This window comes from Hydra vulgaris, chromosome 08 (assembly GCF_038396675.1).
Source record: "Hydra vulgaris chromosome 08, alternate assembly HydraT2T_AEP".
In the NCBI taxonomy this organism is placed as follows: Eukaryota; Metazoa; Cnidaria; class Hydrozoa; order Anthoathecata; family Hydridae; genus Hydra; species Hydra vulgaris.
The window spans coordinates 37,698,409-37,722,933 of record NC_088927.1 but is presented as its reverse complement, the minus strand read 5'-3'; the positions used below and the strand labels follow the sequence as shown (position 1 = coordinate 37,722,933).

The 24,525-nt window shown below is 29.1% G+C and overlaps 1 protein-coding gene across 1 annotated transcript in view; it reads right to left on the bottom strand.

Annotated features, from left to right (window-relative positions):
- Window positions 1-712: 712 nt before the first annotated feature.
- LOC100208171 (putative E3 ubiquitin-protein ligase UNKL) overlaps window positions 713-24,525 on the bottom strand; it is a 40,279-nt gene continuing 16,466 nt past the window's right edge. Inside the window, exons 6-12 of the mRNA XM_065803631.1 lie at window positions 23,241-23,325; window positions 23,099-23,160; window positions 17,650-17,892; window positions 4,269-4,670; window positions 2,724-3,029; window positions 2,365-2,526; window positions 713-2,188 (exon numbers count right to left, since the gene is read on the bottom strand). Of these exons, the coding sequence (XP_065659703.1) occupies window positions 2,012-2,188; window positions 2,365-2,526; window positions 2,724-3,029; window positions 4,269-4,670; window positions 17,650-17,892; window positions 23,099-23,160; window positions 23,241-23,325 (1,437 nt within the window). The 3' untranslated portion in view covers window positions 713-2,011. The remainder of the gene's footprint in view (window positions 2,189-2,364; window positions 2,527-2,723; window positions 3,030-4,268; window positions 4,671-17,649; window positions 17,893-23,098; window positions 23,161-23,240; window positions 23,326-24,525) is intronic.

Below are 24,525 nucleotides of genomic sequence, written 5' to 3'. Positions count from 1 at the left end.
GCGCTCTCCTACATAAATAATCTGATTTTAACATACAGAGTAATATACCAAGGTAAAACAAAATTGTTTACCGTTACTAAGGTTAGATAGTTGTATGCCTAAAGAATAAAGATGTAATAAATCTTTTGTAAAATTCTTTCAGTAAATAAAATTTAAATAAATTTTCACAAAAAAATGTGGAAAAGAAAAACAAACGATTTTTTAATTCTACCACCTTAAGTACATAAAATCTGACATCATCTGAACTCAGGTTTATTCTGAGTTTAGCATTCAAAATTATGTTTAAACAAGAATTGATTAAATTTTGACAGTGGTAACATAAAGTTGACAATTGTTACGTAATTGATATTACGTATTGATAATTGTGTCAAAATTCATACCCTGGTCCGAAGCTTTACTTTACAACGATAAAATAGGAAAAACATTTTCTTTTTCAAGTATGAAAAAAAGATGTTTTTTTTAAAAAAGGTATTTTAAAGTTATGAAGATGAGATGTAAGTACTAATATAGTTTGTCAACTAGTCTTTAATGAGATATGTTTCAAAGTGAAGATGAGAAAAAAAAACTTTATCTTCACTTTAAAACATATCTCAAAAAGTTTTCTCATCTTCACTTTAAAACATCATTAAAGACTAGTTGACAAACTATATTCGAATTTACAAAATTAAATAACTTGATAAAGGAAAAAGAAACAAACAAATAAAAAACAACATTTGTGTACATCGTTTTCTTTTTATTATATACCTATTTTTATACGAACCTTTTAAAACTTAATGAACTATATACACTCTTTCATATTTTCAGGAGTCTATAAGACTCATAATAAATGTGTAATAAACTTAAAAACATTTCAGAGTCTTATACACTCCTAGAAAAAGTGCAAAATATAAAAAAACTAGATAAACCACAGGTCGTTAATTTCATAAAATTTGAAAATTCCTAATTTACAAGTTAGCTAAGACAAAAAAAAAAAAACTTTCTTAATTTGTAACTCAGCTTGATTATTAAAGAACGCTGAAGAGAAAATAAAAATATTCTTAGAGAGCTTTTAAACAAGACGATTCCAAGAATATAACTTCAAAAAATTGAGTAAACTCAAAATTATAGCTTCAAGAAGAGCAAAGAAACTCTTTGAAATAAAAGATGTCTTAAAGCAATATAGCACAACAAACTATTTATAAGATAATAAATGTACAAGTACTATGGACAAAACTATACATAAGTTTGAATTTAGTTTTACAAACAGTAACATAAGAAAATAAATTAACAAATCATTTGAAATGAACTCTAAATAGTTTTTCTTACACTTTATCACACTTTTCTTTGATTTTTATATTTAACGTTTTGTTTTTAAAGACATGATAACAAAACAAAAACTATATAAAAAGAAGAAAATTACAAAAAAAAAAAAAAAAAAAAAAAAAAAAGAAAAGAAAAAAATTTAACTATATGCATATATAAAAAACAATACTGACAAAGACAAATCAAAAGAAAGGCAAATAAAAATCATAAAAAAATAAATGCACCACCAAGCACTACAATTAATTATTAATTCTTTTCATTATTTTTTAAAAGACAATTTGCTATTTTTATTTTACCCAATATAGAAGTTGGTGCTTTCTAATATGAAATTATTTGACTTAAAAAGGAAATTATTGTAGATATTACTTAAAAAAGGAAAAATATTGAAGACTCCACTTGACAAAAAAAAAATTTTTGACACCACTTAACACATAAAAATATTTAAATTAAAAAAAAAATTTAAGTTATGATAGAAATTAAAAGATAATTTCTCTAATATTAAATACGTGTTTTTGCGATTTAAAATAGGTTATAGAAAATTTACGGCATTACTGATTTTTTTTTAAAATCATTTAATTCTAAAAAGCAAAATAAAACAAAAATAAGACTATTTTGGCCACCATTATTAATTTAATAAATTTAAAAAGATTCCTAAACATCCATATCACATTGGATGATCAAATTGAGTAATTATGATAATACCAAACTATCACACCGGGATAAATATAGTGGTCTTTTGTGAAATAGCTTGGTTACAAAACGGACATTCAACCTGTTGAGCAGCACATGTCCCACACATTACACAATGAGTACATGGATATGTCACCACACAACGAGGTGTTTCTTCGCACAATATACATTTCATAGATTCACGCTTGCTTATTATCTATACATATATTAAATGTCCTAATTATCTCTAAATTACACACATATGTAATTACATATTATAAATTATAAAATTATAAATTATGTAAATGTAATTATAAATTATGTAAATGAAAGATTTTATAATGCTTATTAGTAGAATCACTTATTGTTTTTATAAATCTATAATTTTAATACCTTTTCAAGTCTATCAGTATCATTTTTTAACTGATTATATATTTGCTTCAAATCTAAAATTGATAAATTATCTAAATCTGTAACTTGCTTGAGAAGATGAATACATGATCCACCATTTTTTCTTTCCAGTTCTAGCTTAAGGTATCTTACTTCTGCTTCAGCCTGAAAAATATTTTAAAAAATAACTAAATATATTTTATTTGAGTAGCATTTATAATATATTAATCTTAATTGAGAAGCATAAAATAAATACAGTATTAAATATAAAATAAATACAGTATTTATAGTAGTAGTATTTATAATATATATTAATTTATCATATTTAAAGCATATATTAATTATAAAACAAATTTAATAACCTCTCCTAATTTTATCAGGATCTGCATTTTTTCTCTCTCAGCTGATTGAGCTTTATCACTTTGCTCTGATGCTTCTCTTTTCCATGCATCACATGCTATTTTTGCTTGATTCCATGATTCTTCCCATGATGCAAGTCTTGAACGTAAACTAATAATTTCATCAGATGACCTTTGAATGTCAAAACTATTACTTAAGGCTAAAGGGGAGGCCAAAGATGGAGAGTTAAACTTTGGAGATTGAAGCATTTCATATATTCCTAGTTGAGAGTTTTTAGGACTGCGTAAGTAACTTGCGCGAGAAGCAGTCTTTAAAAAAAAGTAACTTTTAAATAATTTATACTTAAACTATATATTTTTATATAATTTAATTTTAAATTATTCCTTTCAAAGAAAAATTTCCAGAAAAAAAAATACACTTAGGGGTCGTCCATAAAGTACGTACGCTCATAGGGGGGAGGTCTTCAAAAAACGTACGAAAGCGTATGGGGGTAGGGGGAGAAAGAGGGATGGGGGGGGGGGGAAAGAAGGATGGGGAGGGTTCAATTTAAAAGTACGTACTTCGATTTTCTAATTTATCACAATTAACCAGTTAATCGATGGAAAAGTTAAAATTCTGACAAAAGATCATAATTTGCCAATATAAAAAGACACTTTCACACATTGTGCAAACTCCAAACTTAAGTATGTTTATACCTATGGCAAATGAGGCCTTGCAAAAAATTGGGATGGCGGAAGCCTGGGAACAAAAAAAAACCCTAAACACTTGCCCCTCTGCCCAAACGTGAGGACAATGTAGTAAAATTTTCAACTATATTATCTAAAATTAAATTTAAATTTATTGGCAGATTATAAATTTCGTAGAAAAATTTTGTAAGTAGCAAAAGTTATGATCATGCAAATTTTCCAACCCCCCCCCCCACCTCCCAAAAAAAAATGTAATTGTAAATTGGTGTAAATTTTCCATGGTCATAACTTTTGTAATTGTAAAGGGGTGGCATTTGTGCCCATGCACACATGCCACTCCTTTCCGGCTAAAGTATAGTTTATTTTTGTTTGATTCGTAATTAAAACAACAACAAAAAACAATATGCCTTGACCGGGAATCGAGCTCCGGTCTCCACTGTTGAAGTCCATAATATTCACTTCTCAGCCAAGCATTGATATATTTTGCAATTTAACTTTATTAAAATTAATATTTGTATATATATTTAAAGACGTTTTTTTAAATTGAGATCCTGTGCCACAAACAAAAGGCTTTGGGCTTGTATAAAGTATCTAAGGTACCTCCTCCACCTTTTTTTTTTTTCAATAACTTTTTTTATTTAAAAAAAAACTGGGGGGGGGGGGTTAGAAACACATACATACTTTTTAAGGGGGGTGGGTACTTAAAAGTACTCATGGCAACATGAGGGAGGGGAGGGGATTAAATTTCAAAATTTTTGGCATACGTACTTTATGGACGACCGCTTATGAGTTATTGCACATTTTGATCATATATAATTCAAGACTTTTTATAAAACTCTAAATATGACAAAAAGAAAGTACCTGGTTTGAATAAAAGCTGTTATTTGTTCCCGAAATAATATTTGGAGAAGTTGGAGACTGAGAATGTTGTGAAGTAAATGAGTGTTGCATCTCTGTCCCTGGTATTGAAACAGGATTTGTCCCATTTGAAAATTGCTCTAAAAAACTGCTAGTATTAAAACCTATACCCCCAGTACTACCAGCTCCACCCAATGAGGAACCAACAGATGCATTGTCAGGAAAATCAAAATCAAATGTATTATCTATATTAGAGATAGCATCTAAAAGTGCATTATCAAGAGCAGTTTCATCAGTAAATGCAGCTTCAGGATAAAAAGATTGAGCACCAGCTGACATGGCTTTAGATGGTGTACGTGGTTCCGATCCCTGTGAACTTTGAGACATAGTAGGACCAAAAAACGACTAAACAAACAGAAAAATATTAAAATCTTGCACTTTAAAAACAAAGAAATACAAATTATAAAAAAATCTGATTTAGTGAATTTGATTAAAAGATATTGTTATAAAATTTATGACACAATAAACTTAAGTTGAAGGTGCAAAAATATCCTAAAAAGCCATAATTAGGGTAAAATTTAGTCACAACTCAGAGCATATCCCAATCCTACAACAAGTCAGGCTAAATCAAATCAAAGATATACTTTTACTAGCCGAGATAAAGAAAATGTCTAAATAAAAACGAAGTGTATCATTTTTCCATTAGCCTAAGTTCATTAACACAATGCACCTCAAATTTTACAACAACAGCCATTAAAATGTCTAAAGTCTTTAATATAGAGAAAAAAAGACATTTTCTTTCACAAAATGATGCTTAAAAAGTTATTGCAAATAGCCTTTACAGAGCCATCTCTTTTTAAAAATATTTTGTTTACGCTTTTTCTCCAGATCAGATCAGAAACCTTCACTCATAACTCAGGAAGCACTTTGAAGCCTTCATATAGATACGGCTTGGTCGGGAAGCAGGAGCGATTGCTCTCGATTCTGACAATGGAAATAATATTTAGTTGCGAAAAACTGGCCAGGTTTTGTAGTCGTTTTGAGAACATTAAAGTTTATGTATGTCCGAAAAAAAAATTTTGTTTTACTGACATACATGGAAACATATATAAACTTGAATGTTCACAAAATTCTTGGTGCGGAAGAATAAAAAGAAGATTCGCAAACACTAAAAATTCGCCAAATCTACAAACAAACAAATTCTATTAGTTCGAAAAATACGCTAACTAAGCAAAATAAAGTTCTTGAGTTTTCTGTTGAATTGTTTTAAAAATTGTATTATTCGAAATTTGTTGTGTATATATATTTCTAGCAATAATTGTTAAAAGGATATCTTATCCTTATCAAACGAACTATTACTTTAATACTATGGCTCATTCTCAGAGCCACACCTGCAAAGCTGTAAATCTTTAAAACTAATATTATTTGTTTACAAAAATAAATGTTTTATATATATTTTTTTTAAATTGTCAAAATTTTTGAATGTTTATTATGTATTGTTAACTTTTATTAGTATATTCTTATTTTTCTTTAAAAAGTATGTTTCTTTTAAGTAAAATTAATTTTGTGTATCGGTTTTTTTATTCTAATGTAATCTTTTAAAGCAATTTTTACGATTTATCTTGTAAACAAAAAGACTTTCAACAATAATTGCATTTTCAATGAAATTGTTAATAATCAACGAAGTTATTAAAAACAATTATAAAATAAAAGAAGTTTCTGGTTACTAAACATAAATATCCATACGAAGTAACTCGACAGATATATATATGTATATATATATATATATATATATATATATATATATATATATATATTTTTAAATTTACTTAAATGCTTTTTTTAAATTTACTTAAATACGAAGTAACTCATCATATATATATATATATATATATATATATATATATATATATATATATATATATATATATATAGTTCTATAGTTTGTAGGCTTTAGGAAGAGCGGAAGGAAAAAAGTGATTCTTACGCCAACACATACGTCACTTTTAATTACTTTTGACTTTCGTCCAACATTTCCGTGTTGGACGAAAGTAAAAACCATTAATTTAATTACAAATTAATCGTTTTTTAAAAAAACCACAAAAACGCAAATTTAATTGACCAGAATGTTTTTAAAAACATTCTGAATGTTTTTATAACATTTTGAATGTTTTTAACAATATAAACAATGTTTTTTTTTGTTTTTTTTTAATAAAATGTTTTTATTTTTATTTTTTTTAATAAAATGTTTTTATTTTTATTTTTTTTACTGTAAATCATGCGTGGAGTGTTGCTACATCGACTATCTTATAGCCTGACTCGCAAGGGAGTGCTGCTACATCGACTGACAAATAGCCTGACTCGCAAGGGAGTGCTGCTACATCGACTGACAAATAGCCTGACTCGCAAGGGAGTGCTGCTACATCGACTGACAAATAGCCTGACCCGCAAGGGAGTGCTGCTACATCGACTGAGGGTTTGGTTGGGGCAGGCAGTCTATCATTATTAAAAAAAAAAAATTCCGGTCTTGCATTTTAATTTTTACTTTTTGTCAACAAAATATCGAAAAAACTTTCGGACAACATCTAAGGGTTCTATATATATATATATATATATATATATATATATATAGAAAGTTATTAAATATAAAGGAAAGTTTTGAAGTTCTTAGATATTGGTTTACTAGCTCTAAATATTTTCGATTCAGTTGTCATTCTTACTCGTTATACTTCAGGTTACTTTTTTCTGTTTTAAATACTAATTAAAATTAAAAAGCCCACTCACTAAACATCATCAGCGATATTGTGAATCAGTTCAGCTTCCTCCTCATAAAGTATTTTTAACCTTTTTAGTTGATTTCTATCTAATTAATTTAATTTCTACAGTAACTCAATGATTTAATTATTCGATTTGTTCATCTAAGAAGAATTCCTTTAAATGTGTTAAAATTTTCACGCGAAACTTAAAATTGTTATTAAAAAGATTAACTTTTTTATTTATAAAATAATTTAGCTTGAATAAAACTAAAGCTAGCATTAGTTTTATTAGAATTTTGTTAGACTTTTTGGGGCTGGGGGCTATTTTTATGTTGGAGGCATTTCTCTGTGCCAGAGCATAAAAATGATAAAAAATAAAAGTCTCTTGACTATTTCGGGGCCCGTAACATTCTGGGGCCCGGGGCTATAGCCCCCTTTAATCCCAACCCTCCTTAATCCAGCACTGGAAATAAGACACGAGTATATAAATAAAAATTATATCAAACTCTTTAATAAATAAAGGAACGTTTGTTTCCTTATTAAGCAATCGTAAAATGTTACTTTATATAAAAAATGTCGCTTTATTTTATGAAAAAATTATAAAATAGCGATGTTTCGAAAATATTTGTTCTAAATGTAATTTATTTTGCTTTAATTTTTTTCGCGTTAGAAGTTATTTTCTTTTCATAGTTTATTTTTTTTACGTAATTATCTCTCATCGGTCAAATCAATCTATTTTGCACTTTTTTGTTTGTTTTTTGAAATGTTCTCAAAACGACTAAAAAATCTGGCCAGCTTTTCGCAACTAAATATTATTCCTGTGATCAGTTATTGAGAGGGATCTCTCCTGCTTCCCGACCAAGCCTGATAGATGTGCTAATTATTATCAATAGTTATAAGTAGCTTTTACTGAAAATTTCAGCTTTTTAAGTTTAAACTTTAAGTTCAAATTTGAGTCAACCCTAAGGTTAACTTAAAAAAGCTAAAAGAAAGTGTTTTTTAGCAATAACAAAACTTTCAAATACTACTTTTTATTATGTGGTTTTATAAAAAGTGATTAAATTTAATGCTCACAATTTATGTGACAGTTTTGACTTTTCACTAAAGAAAGCATTTACATGTTTAATTCAGAAAAAATATATATATATTTGTATATATTTGTATATGTATATTTATATATATATATTTATACAACCCTTGGAATTAAGGTCGGCATTCGGCAATGCCAACCTAAATGTGTTGGCCGACCTCATTTCTATGTTTTATGGTAAGATCTTTGTATCAAATTTTTTTTGCCGTTCTCTAAAAGATTGAGGTCGGCAAATTATTGCCGACCTCATTTTTCCTAATTCTGAGGGCTGATATATGTATATAAAATAGAAAAATTTTGTATAAGTTTTACTTTCCTTTTATAAGTTTCTTTTTCTATGTTTTTATAAGTTTCTTTTTCTAAGACACTTTCTTTTTAAATAACTTGTTCAGTATGGAATAGATAAATATAACAAAAAATATGCTTTGTATGATGCGCTGTTTTTTTTGAAGTGCATCTTAACATCTTAACTTGAGTTCACTGTTACTAACTATAGTATACTTTAATTTCAAACAATGGCTTCAAAAAATAAATGCTAGAATGCAAAATCAAAGTTAGTTGAAGATTTGAGGCAGGCTGCATTGAAAAGGAAATGGTTTCAACTGCTCGGATTTCTACCGCCAAGCTTCTCTCCAACCACAGGATAAAGGCTCAAAAGGTTTTACTGGCTCAACATTTGCAAATAAACCAGGTAATAGCTAAATTTGTTAAAAAAATATTTTCTGTTTATTTTGTACACAAAATTTGTTATTGCTTTAGGACCACCAAAATGAATTACAAGGTTGGCAGTGTCAATGATGGAATCAGGAGTAAGAAAATGGCAAGCACGATAAAGTGAATCAACTTTAGCAGATGCTAACCTTGCAATGGATTGTATATATGTTTTCTATGAGAGGTCAGTAATGAATGATGATCCAAGAAGACATAAAGAAACAGGACCATGAGATAACCCAAAAGTTACTGGAAATAAAAAAGAGCGTTGGACTTTGAGGATGACTTAATATAGTGGTTAGAAAGAAATGATAATTTGAAAAATTTTCCGAGATACACCTATGAAGCAAGCTTATGGAGAAGACTAGCATGCTAAAATTTATTAAAAGTTTTAGTTATGTCAAGGGCAATAGCCCTTGCTGCACCGCCTAATGCACAATAGAATCTTTCAGTCACAGCAGTTAGTAAGTCAGCAATAAAATGAGAAGATTGAAAACCATACTGGTTGTCAGACAGTAACTTAATTGAACCAAGATGGGATGTTGAAAATTTATTAATCAAAGACTCAAAGACCTTGCTAATAATAGAGAGAAGACTATTTGGACGATAGTTGGAGGGGCCAGAATGTTCTCCAGAGTTTTTAAAAATTGGGACCACAAATGCCATTTTCCAGCAGGCAGGAAAACAAGATTCAGACAAGCACATAAAATTAAATAATTTAGAGAGAATTAAAGAGAGTTCTGGAGAACAATTTTGTAAGACTCTTTTGTAAGACAAGATTGTTGTCTGAGCCACAAGCTACAGAAATTTCAGAAAGAATAGGAGGCTTAGATGAAACTGAGAATCATGAAAGATAAAATACAAGCCGAGTCAAAAAGCTTTGGAATCAGTAAAAAAAGAATAAGAAGAAAATAGAATGATGACACTTTTATGCCTCCTATAAAAACCAGAATTTCAGGGGATGTACAAGTTTGTGTTAAGTTGAATATGGAAGAACTTACACAACTGAATCCCAATCATTAGAAGATATGCTATCTTTTAAATGTGATATTAAATCACCTATAGGTGGTATTGACCTTGAGGAGCTAAAGACTTCAAGATCAACTTGAACAGAACATGAACAAAGTAAGCGGCTTAAAGCTAGTGATTCACTTTTACACTAAATTACAAGCTATTACACTATGAAAAAAGAATTTCCACAAGTAACAAAAACTTGCTATAAATGTTTCTTCCTCTTAAGGCGACCCTTCAGACTTTCTGCTTGGTATTTTAAAGATTTAAAGCTCTAAAGTTACCAGGTCATTGCAAATCAAATACTCTTAAATATTATGTGATCTGACAGCTCATGACACAGCTAGCAAAACACATTTAAAAAAAAGGAGTCATAAGGAATGTTATTCATAGTGCTGTTGGGAAGCCTGTTCTCTTGCTGATGTGCAGACATCACATATATAAGAGGCATGTGTCTTATGCCATGAAACCTGTTTTTGGCCCAAAACTCAGAGCAAACATCTCTATGTTTCACACAAAGTTAACTTGAAAGATTCATCAAATTTAAATGGTCTAAAGATACTTTCAGGCCAGGTAATCTTAAGATAGTCTTGATCTTGCAATAGAAACTAAAGAATTCTAAAATACAGGACTTCAGAGACACTTTTCAGAAAGGAGATTACAAGCATATTTGCCAACTACTAGCTTACTTCTGGGGCACACAGATACATAATTTCTCCTTCAAGCAACCAGAAGCTCACCATGAGGCCAGATTTATGACCAATTTTCTCTACCTGTGAACATTTGATATCAAGCTCCCTAGTTTCAGAGATCTGAATGTTAATGTCAATAACAAGATCCTCAACAAATCGCTGTCCTTTGCAGTTCCAGACAAAGATTACAAAAAATGAAATTGTTCTAAGACATCTTTTGATGATTTTGTCATTAAGCAGACTTTTCTTTTACGTGTTATAGAAACTACTAGAAAAGAGTTTATGCTGTGTATGGAGAAAAGAATTTCATCTAAATAAAAAAATTTATTTTTTTATTTAGTTGCAATTCTTTTCTCCATACACAGCATAAACTGTTTATATACAAAAAGTTTATATACATGACCACGAGAAATAAATTGGCTATCTATTTCTAAAAGACTTCTATCACTATTGTTATTTTTGTACCATTTATAGATGTTGATTAGGTCTGCATGAAGTAGCCTGTATTTTACAGTTGTCATATTTAATGCCAACAATCTTTGTTCATACGGTAGATCATATAATCCATCGATTTATTTCGAAGCTCTTCTTAAAACATTTTCTATTTGTCGTTTGTCTTTGAGAAGTTCAGGTTTACAGATTGATCCACAGTATTCTAAATGAGGGCAGACTAGAGCTGAAAATAGTTTTTTGAAGGATAATAAATCTGGATATGATGTAAATGTTCTTTTTATCATTCCTATTATTTGTGTGGCTTTGTTGACTTGAATAGTTGTATGTTTGGAAAATAATAAGTTCGAATCTATGTGAACACCTAAATCTCGTTTGCAAATTGTGGGTTTAGTGTTTACTTTTATACTTTTTCTGGATCATGCATTTTATAAGTATGGGATTTGTTGTTGTGTCCTAAGTGCATTACAGAACATTTATCAATGTTAAATTTCATTCCCCATTTTTGAGTACATGTAACAAGAGCGTTGATGTCATTTTGCAATTCTTGTGCAGATTGAGTATTTTCAATAGAACGGAAGATTTTGGTATCGTCAGCGAAAAGAGCAGCTTTTGATTTGATTACTTCAGGAATATCATTGACATATATAATAAAAAGTAACGCTGAAAGGACGGAGCCTTGGGGAACTCCAACTTTTAACGGGTACCCAGTTTGAGTAATTACCATTAACAACAACTCTTTGTCTACGGTTTTTTAAAAAGTTTTTAATCCAATATAGTATTGATCCATTTATACCATAAGCTATAAGTTTAGAAATAAGAAATTTATGTGGAACTTTGTCAAAGGCTTTTTCAAAATCGAGATAAATGTTGTCAATGGGAACATTATTATCAAATGATGATGTCCAATAATTAATTACAGTTAAAAGGTTAGTTAAGCAGGAAAGATCTGGACGAAATCCATATTGGTGTGCACTTAATAAGTTATTGTTAATCAGATGTGTCATAATATGATTTTTTTAAAAATTTTCATTGAATTATCCATGGTAACAGGATCCATGGTTCAAACCCCACCTCTTCCTCTGGACAGGTTTTGCGACATCGGTTAGGAAGGAGGCGTGAACTTTCAATTAAATGCTCATCCGCGGTGCTCTGTGATAAGACCGTAAGGACTTCTTGGGGCACCTAAATAGAAAACAAAAACAAACAAAAAAAGAGTATAAGTTATACTGATAGGTCTATAGTTAAGTGCTTTTGATCTGTCTCCTTTTTTGAATATGGGTGTAATTGTTGCGTCTTTCCATATTTGGGGTATTGGGTCTTTCCATATTTGGGGTATTTTGGGGTTTTGGGTCCCAAGGACTTTGTTAAAAATAGTAGATAGATGTTTAGACATTTGAAAGTTTTCTTAAATACCATTGGGTTTAATTCATTAGGGCCTGGTGATTTAGATGAGTTTAGACTTTTGAGGTATGTTTCAATAATTTCTGGATTTAGATCAATATTGTTTGTTAGTGGATTTACATTTTTTTATGTTAGGTTAAATGGTTTTATTGCTGTTATTTTTTTGTTTGAAAAAGTATTAGCAAAATAACTATTGAATAGATGAGAATGCTTTATCTAGATCAGTATTTGCAACAATATTATTGTATTAGATATCAGGGAACCCTTCTTTGTTTTTTCTTTTTGATTTGACATACAAGTAAAATGCTTTTGAATTTTTTGATTTTGTCTGATGTGTGTTGCTTTTGAAATATGTTGGGTTAAAAAAGAATCACGAATACTTTCAGTAAATTTAATTGATTTAGAGGCACTTGCAATAGGTTGTTTTGGATTTTGCCAACTGATATCTGGATAGTTAAAATCTCCAATATTAAGAATATTGGGATATTTGTTTGAAATTTTGGCAATGTGTTGATTTATGCAGTTAGTGTTTTCATTGTTACTATTTGGTGATCTGTAATATAAACTTAACAATAACTTAGAAGTTTTTGTTGTAATTTCACAACTGAGCAATTCAGATGGAAATATATCTAAGTTTATTAGGGATGACTTTAGTTTGCTATGAATAAATATTGCTAAACGTCTTCGGCAAGAACTATTGCTGTGATTTGTATGTAGTAAGTAATTTTCAATAGCAAACTCGAGATCATTAACTTCAACTTTTTTATTTTTAGGCAGAGTTTCTGTTAAAAAATAATTTCGGGTTTCAGATTGTTTACAATTTGTTTGAGCTCATGGCGTTTATTAAATAGGGAGTCGATGTTTGTATACACAGCTCTTACGGATTTAATTTTAGTAACTTTTTTAATGGTTTGAAAATTAATCCAATTTTTTATAGTTTTTGTTTACTAAAATTGAGTTTGATGACTTCGTTGCACCTAATGCACCATTGAAAGGGTGAGTTTGGTTCATTTTCTATATATATATATATATATATATATATATATATATATATATATATATATATATATATATATATATATATATATATATATATATATATATATATATATATATATATATATATATATATATATATATAGATATATATATAGATATATATATATATATATAGATATATATATAGATTATATATATATATATATATATATATATATATATATATATATATATATATATATATATATATATATATATATTTAAAAACATCTTAGCTTCCAACAAGGCTGCAAGCAACCACTAATTAGAGTTGGAAGTTACTGGAAAAGAAAAGATGAAGATTTTAGAGCTAGATAAAGATTGACGGACGACTTAAAGGATTGCAAATTATATGAATCAGGAAAACAAGATGAAGGAAGCGAATTCCAAAGAGCTGATGTTCGAGGAAAAAAACTAGACGAATAAGCGTTTTTGGAGCACTTAGAAACAGTCATAGAAAAAGGATGAGACTTAATTGAATGACGAATAACAGGAGAATGAATTTTAGTAGATGGCACAAGAGACACTAGCTCTTTAGAGCAGTGCCCATTATAGTATTTGTAGAAAAGAGAAAGAGAAGCAACATTACGACGATGTGATAACATTACGACGATGTGATAACATTACGACGATGTGATATAACCCATTACGACAATGTGATATAAAAGCTAAAAATTAATTGATAATAAGACTTGGATTTTTAGAGCTAAATTATTTTAATCTTTAATTATTTTCAAAAGTATTTTCACTGCCACTTTTAATTTTTTTTCAACATTTTCTAGAAAGAGAGCAAATAACCAAGAGAGTCAAAAAGAGGTAGCCGCAGAACACTTTTTTGTTACTTTCTATTCAATTAGAACAGTGATATAGAACTTTAGAATTAAAAATATATAATTTTTTGTTAAACAAAATTGTAACAGAAAATCTGTATCTTTCTTATTCTATCAGATATAGTTTGAATCTAAAACAGTGTTTTAAAAATGTTTCAAACTCCAAAATTGTTTTATACAGAACTTAAAAATAGAAAACCCAATTTTATTATACAACTGTCTTTTCTTTGTTGATTTCAAGAGCTGAAATTTTATATTAATAATGATTGCACTTTTCAACACTTTAACTATTAAACCACCAATTCGTCAAAAAGACATTAGTGTAAAGATTATATATTTGTTAATCTATATAATAAAATATTTATATTAAACCAACATGTTTCTACTGACAAATTAATAACTGGAGTCCCTAGTTGGAAAACCTAAAGGATTTTAAGAAAAATTGATAAAAACAAATATATTTTAACTTGTTTCAATTTAATGGGGTGTAAACATGAGATTTTCTGTTACAAAATCCTATAAGATCTAATAGAACTTTATGACTAGGGCTATATAGCAGGGCTTATGATAAGATTAAATCAAAAATTTTATACTTTGTAAGAAATATTTTTGGTTAAATGTTGCTTAAAAATATATTATAAATTTTTTTCTTTCAAATATAACAAGTTTGTGTAAGCAGACTTTTGACAGTAAAAAAGTTTTTTATCTGTTTTTTATCTGGACATTCTTTCAAAATAAAATACCCTCACAAACAAAATATTAAAGACTCTGACACAATAAACCATTTTTCTTAAGCTTGCTTAAAATAACACCTCAAGAATTTGGGAAAAAGAAAATGATAGTTGAAAAATAAAACCTGATTATTTTATCAAAAATATTTTTGATAAAATTTGTTTGAATAAACAAGAAAGTTAGCATATTGTTAAAAAAATGCCATACAAAACTTATTAACCATACTTATTAAGTTAGTTTAAAACTATGAAATAGAACTATTATTCTTGAAAAAAAGATCAAAATAACTTGAGACAAAAACAAAAGTTAACAAATGCAAACAATAAACATTTTTACTGAAAAAAGCCTAGTTGTGAGCTGGAGCCTAGACTTGATAAAATTTGTAATAAAAGAATGCTGTCAAACAGGTAAGCAACATTTAACCAAAAATATTGCTTACAAAATAAAAAAATTATATGAACTCTGATTTTCTCCAATTAAAATTCTTACATAAAAAAGTGAACTGGCCTTAAATGTTATTGTGAGATCAACATATGGATGGTTAAGCGCCATACCAGCCTATACAATAAAGTTGAAAAAAATGAGTTTATATTAAAAAATGATTTATGTAGTGTTTCCTTGCAAACATCAAAATACTATAATTATAATTTTTAAGTGCACTGAACTGCAATTACTTTTAATTATTTCAGTTTAGTGGCTTTTGTTGAAGACTTTTAAACTTTGGGTCAAATTATCTCATTCCAACATACTCATTGTATAGGCTGGTTTGGTGCTAAGTCATCCATATCTAAACCTGTCTAGTCAATAAGTATCAGTAAAACACAAAATGGTTTAACTATCATGTTTAAAAAATGTCCACCCTCTAGCCTGTTGAAGTAAATTTAGCAAATTAAATTTACTAAAATTATAAAGTAAAATATAAATTGCATAAATTCCTCATTATTTATGAAAGTGAATTTTTAAATAAATAAAAAAATAAAAAAAATAGAACAGTTATTCAATATTTAAAAACCTTTCAAGCTTATACAAGTATAATCTATACATATGACTTATACAAGTATAATCTATAGACATGACCTATGCAAGTATAATCTATACATATGACTTATACAAGTATCTCTATACATATGGCTTATGATTTGCTATATGACTTGTTTATCTATTGGTTTTCCAAAAAAAAAATTCTTTTTTTTTGGCATTTTCTTTATAGCATGTATGTTTTTATACACCCAAATAAATAGATTTTATATTTTTATCTGAGATACAGATACAAGATATGATACTAAAAATATAAACAATTACAAAGATAAATTTCAAATAATTGTATCTTATAAACTTTCCAAAAAATAAAAAATTAAAATAATTGCATGTTAAATATTTTCCAAAAAAATTAAAATTTCATCTAATTGTATCTTAAATACTTTCCGAAAAATAATAAAAATTAAAGTAGTAAATCTTCATGTCTTTAATTTTAAATAGTTAATTCTAATTTAATGTGTTCTTTTAAATTAACAGTGTATAACATAAAAATCTAGAATTTTTAAAAATATCTTGATAACAAATTGTAATCTTTAAACTTTAAAGGTATAATTTATTAAATCATTATAATTTATTAAATTATTATAGAATTATATTATTAAAATATTATATTCATTTAATTATCATTATTTATTAAATTATTATAATTTATTAAATAATTATAATTTATTAAATTGTTATTATTTATTGAATTATCATTATTTATTGAATTATTATAATTTATTGAATTATTATAATTTATTGAATTTAACATTATAATTAAGTGGTAAAATAGTCTTTAAAATTAAAAAAATAAGCTGCAAAACTGTCTCAGTAATTTATATTAGTATACAGAATATCATAATAGTTCTCGATTTTCTTATATCATATTACATTAGTGATATGATATAAGAAGGTAGCATTGTAAAAATATTCACTGAGTATCCAGTTTTTTCTTCTGACACAATTATTATGAGTTTAATAGCTATCCATTTTTAAAATAAAAGAATTATACAAAATCTGCTTTATTAAACATTTCAAGTTTTAAATTCGCTAATTTCATACACTACTGAACCTTCTTTTTAACATAAAAAGTTTATGTCTATGCATTCCATTCTTTGTATTGTTTCAAAAAAAAATTTATTATTTAATACAAAACAATGACACACACACACACGCACGCACGCACGCACGCACGCACGCACGCACACACATATATATATGCATTAAGTACGACAAAAAATAATAAACTGGAACAATTTTTTAAACAACTGTAAACAATACATACTTGGTTCTATGAGAGTTTTGTTAAGATTTAATGAATATTTTCTAAGTACTTTTAAGTTTGAATTCATTTAAATTGATTTTAACAAACTAATTAAGTTTATCTAATTATCTTGTAATCACAAAAACTTTAGAATGTATTAACTATAATGGCCCCCTTAACCTTGAAAAATGTAACTGATGTCTAGTGCTCAAAACTAGAAATATAATGAAAATTTATGTATTACATGAGTGGACTATGCTATTTTATTGTGAATGTTTATGCTTTATCTAATCATATTAACATCTAGATTTATTTATGCTTACTATTTAGTTAAAATCATGAATTATTTAGTTAAAATCCATAAATATTTTATTGAAAAATCTAACCTGACATTGATCACTATCACGACTGTTACTTCTTCGTCCTGACCCTGGTGCTTTTTCATATGTTGGAGCACTGCTACTTAAGACAACATTATGCATACTTGAAATTGTACCCTCAACAATTTTGGCATATGGACCGGATAAAGAAGCTGAACGCTTTGGCCGATTATTTGGTAAACCAGCAGGAGAAGGTAAAGGCGAGTTTTGTGTACTTGAGAAAGCTGCCTGTTGGTTCTGTTGCATAAGCTAAAAATGATAATTTTTATCATTGATACTTTACCAGCTCAAATAAAATTGAAAAAAAAAAACATAAATACATCATAATTTTTACTTTGGAAAAAAAAAATTTGCATTGAATCAAGAAAAGAAAAAGAACTATCAAGCTTATTTTTTTTCTTTTCAAGCAAGTAAGAACCAAGCTATCAAGCTTGTTTCTTTTTCTTTTCATTAAGTAAGAACCAAGCTATCAAGCTTGTTTCTTTTTCTTTTCATTAGGTAAGAACCAAGCTATCAAGCTTTTTTCTTTTTCTTTTCAGACAAGTAAGGAAAAAATAGAAAAAAGAGATTGAATAACAAAACAAGTAACAATACATTAAACAGGTGTTCACAAAAAAAAAAAAGATACAATAAAAAAAATAAAAAAAATAAAAAAAAGATATGATAACTATTTTTTCATTTTTTTTATTTTTATATTTGTCTGAAAAATTGTACTGATAAAAATATCTTGCTTTTCTGTATAATTTAATTCACTCCTAACAAGGTTGCAAGCAACAATTATTAAGTTGGGAGTTTCTAGAAAACAAAGATTAGTGTTAAAGAGCAAGGAAACAGTTGACAGAAGACTTTTAAGTTGTATGATTGTATGAGTCATATGATTTGGGAAAACATGAAGATGGGAGAGTTGAAGTGCAGGGAAAAACAGTTGACTGATTATGGTTAGTTTAAAAATAGTCAGAAATAGCGATGCTGCATTGCATTTTTTTTCTTTTGAAAATAATTATGGTCTTTCAAATGATTTCTTAATTTTTTTGTTTTTAAATATTATATATAATAAATTGAAACAAACCAAAGCATTCGATGAACACTTTAACTTCAAAGCACAAGCCTCTAAAAATGAGGCCACTTTAAAGAGAAAGTTGAACATGGTATCATCAGAAAGGTATTGGGCTTAAACTCCATACATTTCATCATTTAGAGAGTATTGTTGTAGATATTGGTAAAAAATTATTTGAAATGAAGCAATCTTTAAAAATATTATAATTGAAAAACTAAAGTTCTACTACTATGTTCTAATGATAAAAAACACCTGAGCCATAATACTTTAACCTTTTTTTAAACCTAAGTTTAAATTTCAATTTTATTTATTGTAAGAAAAATTAGGAGGTAGTTTTTTTATAATAGATTGACCCAAAACTGGGAAGCCCAATTGTTTATAGTTCCACTTTGTTTGATTTTTATAAAAAATCTCTTTTTCTATAGTGTCAGAAACAAAGTTATCCATAAGTTTGTTTTATACAAATTAGGTAATAAAAATTTAAAGTAATTAAAAGATTTTGTTGTCAAAACATTCTGTTTAAGCATTAGTGGTACATCTAAGTTTTTTTTTAAATAATATTTAAGTAACTTTCAGACATGAAGCAACATTTTTAAGATCATAATTATGTCAAATGAGGATGTTTAGCAAAAATTGCTGTGATTGGAGTCTATCAACAAAAAAAGTCTAAGCCAGCCGCAGAGTTTGTACAATTTTTTTTTTTTTGTAATTATGGTCATAAAATATTTCTGTGGGATTTTTTTTTTTTTTTTAAACATCTTCGCTTCCAACAAGGCTGCAAGCAGCCACTAATTAAAGTTGGAAGATACTGTAAGAGAAAAGATGAAGATTGTAGAGCAAGATAACGATTGACGGACGATTTAAAAGATTGCAAATTATATGAATCAGGAAAGCAAGATGAAGGAAGCGAATTCCAAAGAGCTGATGTTCGAGGAAAAAAACTAGACGAATAAGCGTTTTTGGAGCACTTAGGAACAGTCACAGAAAAAGGATGACACTTAATTGAATGACGAGTAACACGAGAATGAATTTTAGTAGATGGCACAAGAGACGTTAGCTCTTTCGAGCAGTGCCCATTATAGTATTTGTAGAAAAGAGAAAGAGAAGCAACATTACGACGATGTAATAATGGTTGAAGGTTGGCTGCAAGAACAGGTCCAACTATGTTTACAATGCGTTTTTGCACCTTGTCTAAAAGAGAAAGGGCATCATTAGAAGATCCGCCCCAGATATGGCAACAGTATTCCATACAAGGCCGGATTTGAGATTTATAGAGGTAGAGAATAGAATCCAGAGTAAGAAAGTGGCGAGCTCGATAAAGAGATGCAACCTTAGCAGATGCTAATTTTGCAACCGATTTGATATATGGTTTCCAAGAAAGATTGGAAGTAAGAGTTAATCCTAGAAGATGAAGAGTAGGTGACTCATCGAGTACATCACCGTTCATAAATATAGGAAGATCTAAATTATTGCGATAACGATTGGCTGAAAAAAATTGAGTTTTATCTGAATTAAAGTTCACCAGCCACTGTGAGCCCCATGCTGTAGCAGAAGTGAGATCCTTTTCAAGCTCAAATGCCCCCTCCAGGCAATCAGAGGGTGTTGGTTTCTTATCACGACAAGAATAAATGGTAGTATCATCAGCAAACAATGCCACCTTAGATGTGAGAATATCTGGAAGATCGTTAATGTAAATTAAAAAGAGTATAGGGCCAAGGATAGAACCTTGAGGAACCCCTGAAGTTACAGAATAAGAAGAAGAGTGTTGTCCATCGAGGACAACTTTTATGCTACGATTGGAAAGGAAGGATTCAATGATCTTAAAGATGTTGCCGGATACACCATAAGAAGAAAGCTTATGGAGAAGACCAGCATGCCAAACTTTATCAAACGCTTTTGAAATGTCAAGAGCGATGGCCTTAACCTCTCCACCTTCATCTAATGTACGATAAAACCTGTCAGTTATTACTGTTAGCAAATCAGCTGTAGAACGAGAAGATCGAAATCCATATTGATGGTCAGAAAGTAAGTTATTAGATTCAAGATGAGAAATTAAGTGTTTGTTAATTAAAGATTCAAAAACCTTGCTTATGATAGGAAGAAGACTTATGGGACGGTAGTTAGACGAATCAGATCGCTCCCCAGAATTTTTGAAGATAGGGATAACAGATGCGGCTTTCCAGCAGGCTGGAAAACAAGACTCTGATAAGCACTTGTTGAATAGTTTTGAGAGTATAGACGACAGCTCCGGAGAACACTTCTGCAAGACAATAACAGGTATGTTGTCTGGGCCACAAGCTGTAGAAGAGTCTAGACAGGAAATCACTTTAGATACAGATGCTGAAGTGATATGAATGTCAAGCAATGAATCAACCTGTTTGTTGGCAATATCAGGTAGAACGCAATTAGTGGAATCAAGAGATGATATTGATGAAAAGTTTTTAGCAAACAGTTCGGCTTTGTCTTTAGGTGAGGTGACAAAGTCTGAACCATACAAGAGAGGTGGAATTATAGATTTGCCCTTATTATTGATATTATTAAAGATTCTCCAGAAGTCACGAGAGCCTAATTTTTGAGATGAGATACGAGATTTCATGACCTGAGAATAGCGGGTTTTGGCGTTAGACAAAACCTTTTTACAGTTGTTTCTAGCAGTAATAAACAGACGTCTGTTTTCTGGAGAATTGTTTTGCTGATAAATATGGAAGTAACGGTTTCGATTGGCAATCGCAGCAGCACAGTGTGAGGAAAACCATGGAGGAGAGTGAGGCTTGACCTGGAATCGTCGAGAGGGAATAAAAGATTCCATGCCAGCCTGAATCCACGAAGTTATATAAGAAGCACATTTGTCGACAGGAAGTCGAAAGATTTCTACCCAAGGGCCATCACGAAGAAAATCACGGAAAGAATCCCAGTCAGCTTTACTGTAGTTGTAAGAGGTTCGATAGTAGGGGTATTCAGGTGATGAAGAAGAATGAGATATTAGTTTTAAAGAGATCAAACTGTGATCAGAAGCACCTAAGGGTGAATGTGGAGAAACTGAGCACTGACTAGGATCAGAAACAAGACATAAGTCGAGTAGAGAAGGTAAATGATTAGGGTTGTCAGGAAAGCGAGTTGGAAAGTTGACTATTTGAGTTAGGGATTGAGAAAGGCAAAAGTTGTGGGCTTTAATGCCTGCAGAGTCACTGACACTAGAGCCAAGCCATTCAGAGTGGTGAGCATTAAAGTCACCGACAACAACTATATTAGCTGATGGATAAAGAGAGAGGGCTTGGTCAATATGATCAGAAATAACATCAAAAAGAGTACAGTCTTGAGATGAAGGAGATCGATATAGAACAAAGAGAAAGGCAATAGAGTGAATTGGTGCTAAACGAAAGCACATGAAAGAATAGTCTGTGGATTCAAACCTAGTTTCACGACAAACAGGTGAATTCTTACGAATGTAAATGCCCAGGCCAAGCATGTGACTATTGGAGTCTTTACGAATCAGAGGAAGATAACCATCAACACTAAGATCACAAGATGAGACAGCCGAACTCAAATTAGTCTCACAAAGAGCAAGTAGGTCTGGCGAACCCTGCAAGAGATAAGACTCAACAGAAGAAAAGTTACTTCGAAGACCACGAATATTAGCGAATGATAGGTCCAGAGAACTCGGTGATGATGATGGTTTTTTGTGTTTTATAGTTTTTGGTACTTTATTCATTTTTAAATTAGATTGAAGAACTTGACTCAAAGCATAGATAGTACTCAGAACACTGTTTAATAGCCCAAGCAATTGCCTCATTACTACTAATAAACCCTAAGCCGTAACAAAGGGCTCCAAATGTGGCCTCCGCAATGCACACCAAAAGTACAAACAGAGACACCATCCATGCGCAACATGGCACTGTTAATACTTTGATATTTTTCAGCTGTTGATGGAATCAGCCTCTCTGAGAGCTACCACAGAGTTCGGGAAACCTGACTACCAGCCGGCCTCAGAACCATAAAACTGAGTTTTAGAGCTGTACCCTCATAAGGAGATAATAGAATGAGTTGCCTAGTCATAAAAACAGTGACACAAGCAAACCCATGCATTGAGTCAAGAAGATCCAGCATTCAACATCCTAAACTGGAAACAATGTATTAAAAATACATCTGCGCCAGCCTAATAGATGAAGAAGGGGTGCGAGGCTGGTCAACAGATAGAATCTGTTTACCCCTTAATTACAAAGTTTTCATAACTTTGTTTATTACAAATGTTGGATTACAAAGTTTTCATAACTTTTTAACACTGATAAATGAAATTTTTAATTCTAGTATAGAAACCCATGATGTACCACTGCTAAGCATAATTATAACATTTAACTAAAAAAAACCATTAAGGTAAATTAATAAAATTAAAAAAACCTCTTTATCCAATATTATAGATATAGAACCTTTTGCAGCTTCCATTGCATTGATTTGATCTTCTAAAGAGAAAATAAAAATTTTTATATTACTTTCTTAAATAATTTTTACTTACTAAAATAAAAATAATAAATTAACATACGTTCTATATGCGCAAATGCACAAAAAGGTCCTCTAGGACATTGTGCTGTTTGTTGCATATCATTACACTTAGTTGACTTATAAATCTAAAAAAAAAAAATAATAACTATATACTAAAATATTCAAAAGTTTCAAAACCCCTCAGAAATCAACATGTTGACTTTTTTGTAATACCAGTACGAACTATTACAGAAAGATGAATATAAAACAAATTTTTGTTTTGATACATTTTATGATTACATGTGCAAACGATCTCAAACTTAATTTGCTTAAAACTGCCCAATAGGAAAATAGCAAATATGAAATACAAAATAAAAAAAATGTATTGCATATGTCGTTATATTAAACTGTTAAATCAAAGAATGTAGTCATTATATAAAACTGTCATTATATAAAACTGCTCAATAGAACAATGCAGAATACAAAATTATGTTACTATATAAAACTGTCTACTAGGACAATTGAGCATTAATGCAATAAAACACCATGCAAAAATAAAAAAAACTATAACAAAATGATTTTCAACTTTAAATAATAAAAATACTTGTATGGGTAAAATTACTGATTTAAATAAAATTATATTTATAAAAAGGTGCAATTTTTATAAACTTTGATTAAAATTGTCTGAAAGTAAATAAGTATGAATAAGTCAAAGTTAATAAGTCTAAAAGATTTTTTTAAATTAATTTAGTAGTTAAGAAGCCAGAAGAAAAAAAGTAAATTCGTTTAATACATAAAAAGCTAAATAAGTAAAACATCCTAGACATTACTTTTTCAGACAGAATCCTTAGAGGTTATTTGTTATTTGTTAATTTATACAATTTTACATGGATTGTACAATGCATCTATAGGAGTGCAAAAGTTAGATTAAATTATAAAAATTAATTGAAATCTATTAACTAAATGCAGCTATGAAAATTTTAAATATCATATTTAAAACTACACAAAGTAAATCATACAAAGATCCAGTAAAGCATAATGATCTGTTACACGAAGGAGAGAGGGGGTGAGAGTAATCCTAAACTGTCAAAAACTTTATGATATAATTTATGAACAACCTTATATGAGAAACTAATTTACATAGAGAATATGGACAACCCTGTATGAGAAATTAATTTATAAAAATTTAAGAAATGAAAATATTGTATGACAAATAAAATTGTCATACAATATGAAACATTAAATGATAAGTATGATGTCATAAGATAATTTACATAATATTTTATATTATGTCATGATTATTTTGATTACATTTTGTTTATTGTAAATAAGTTTTATGGAAAAGA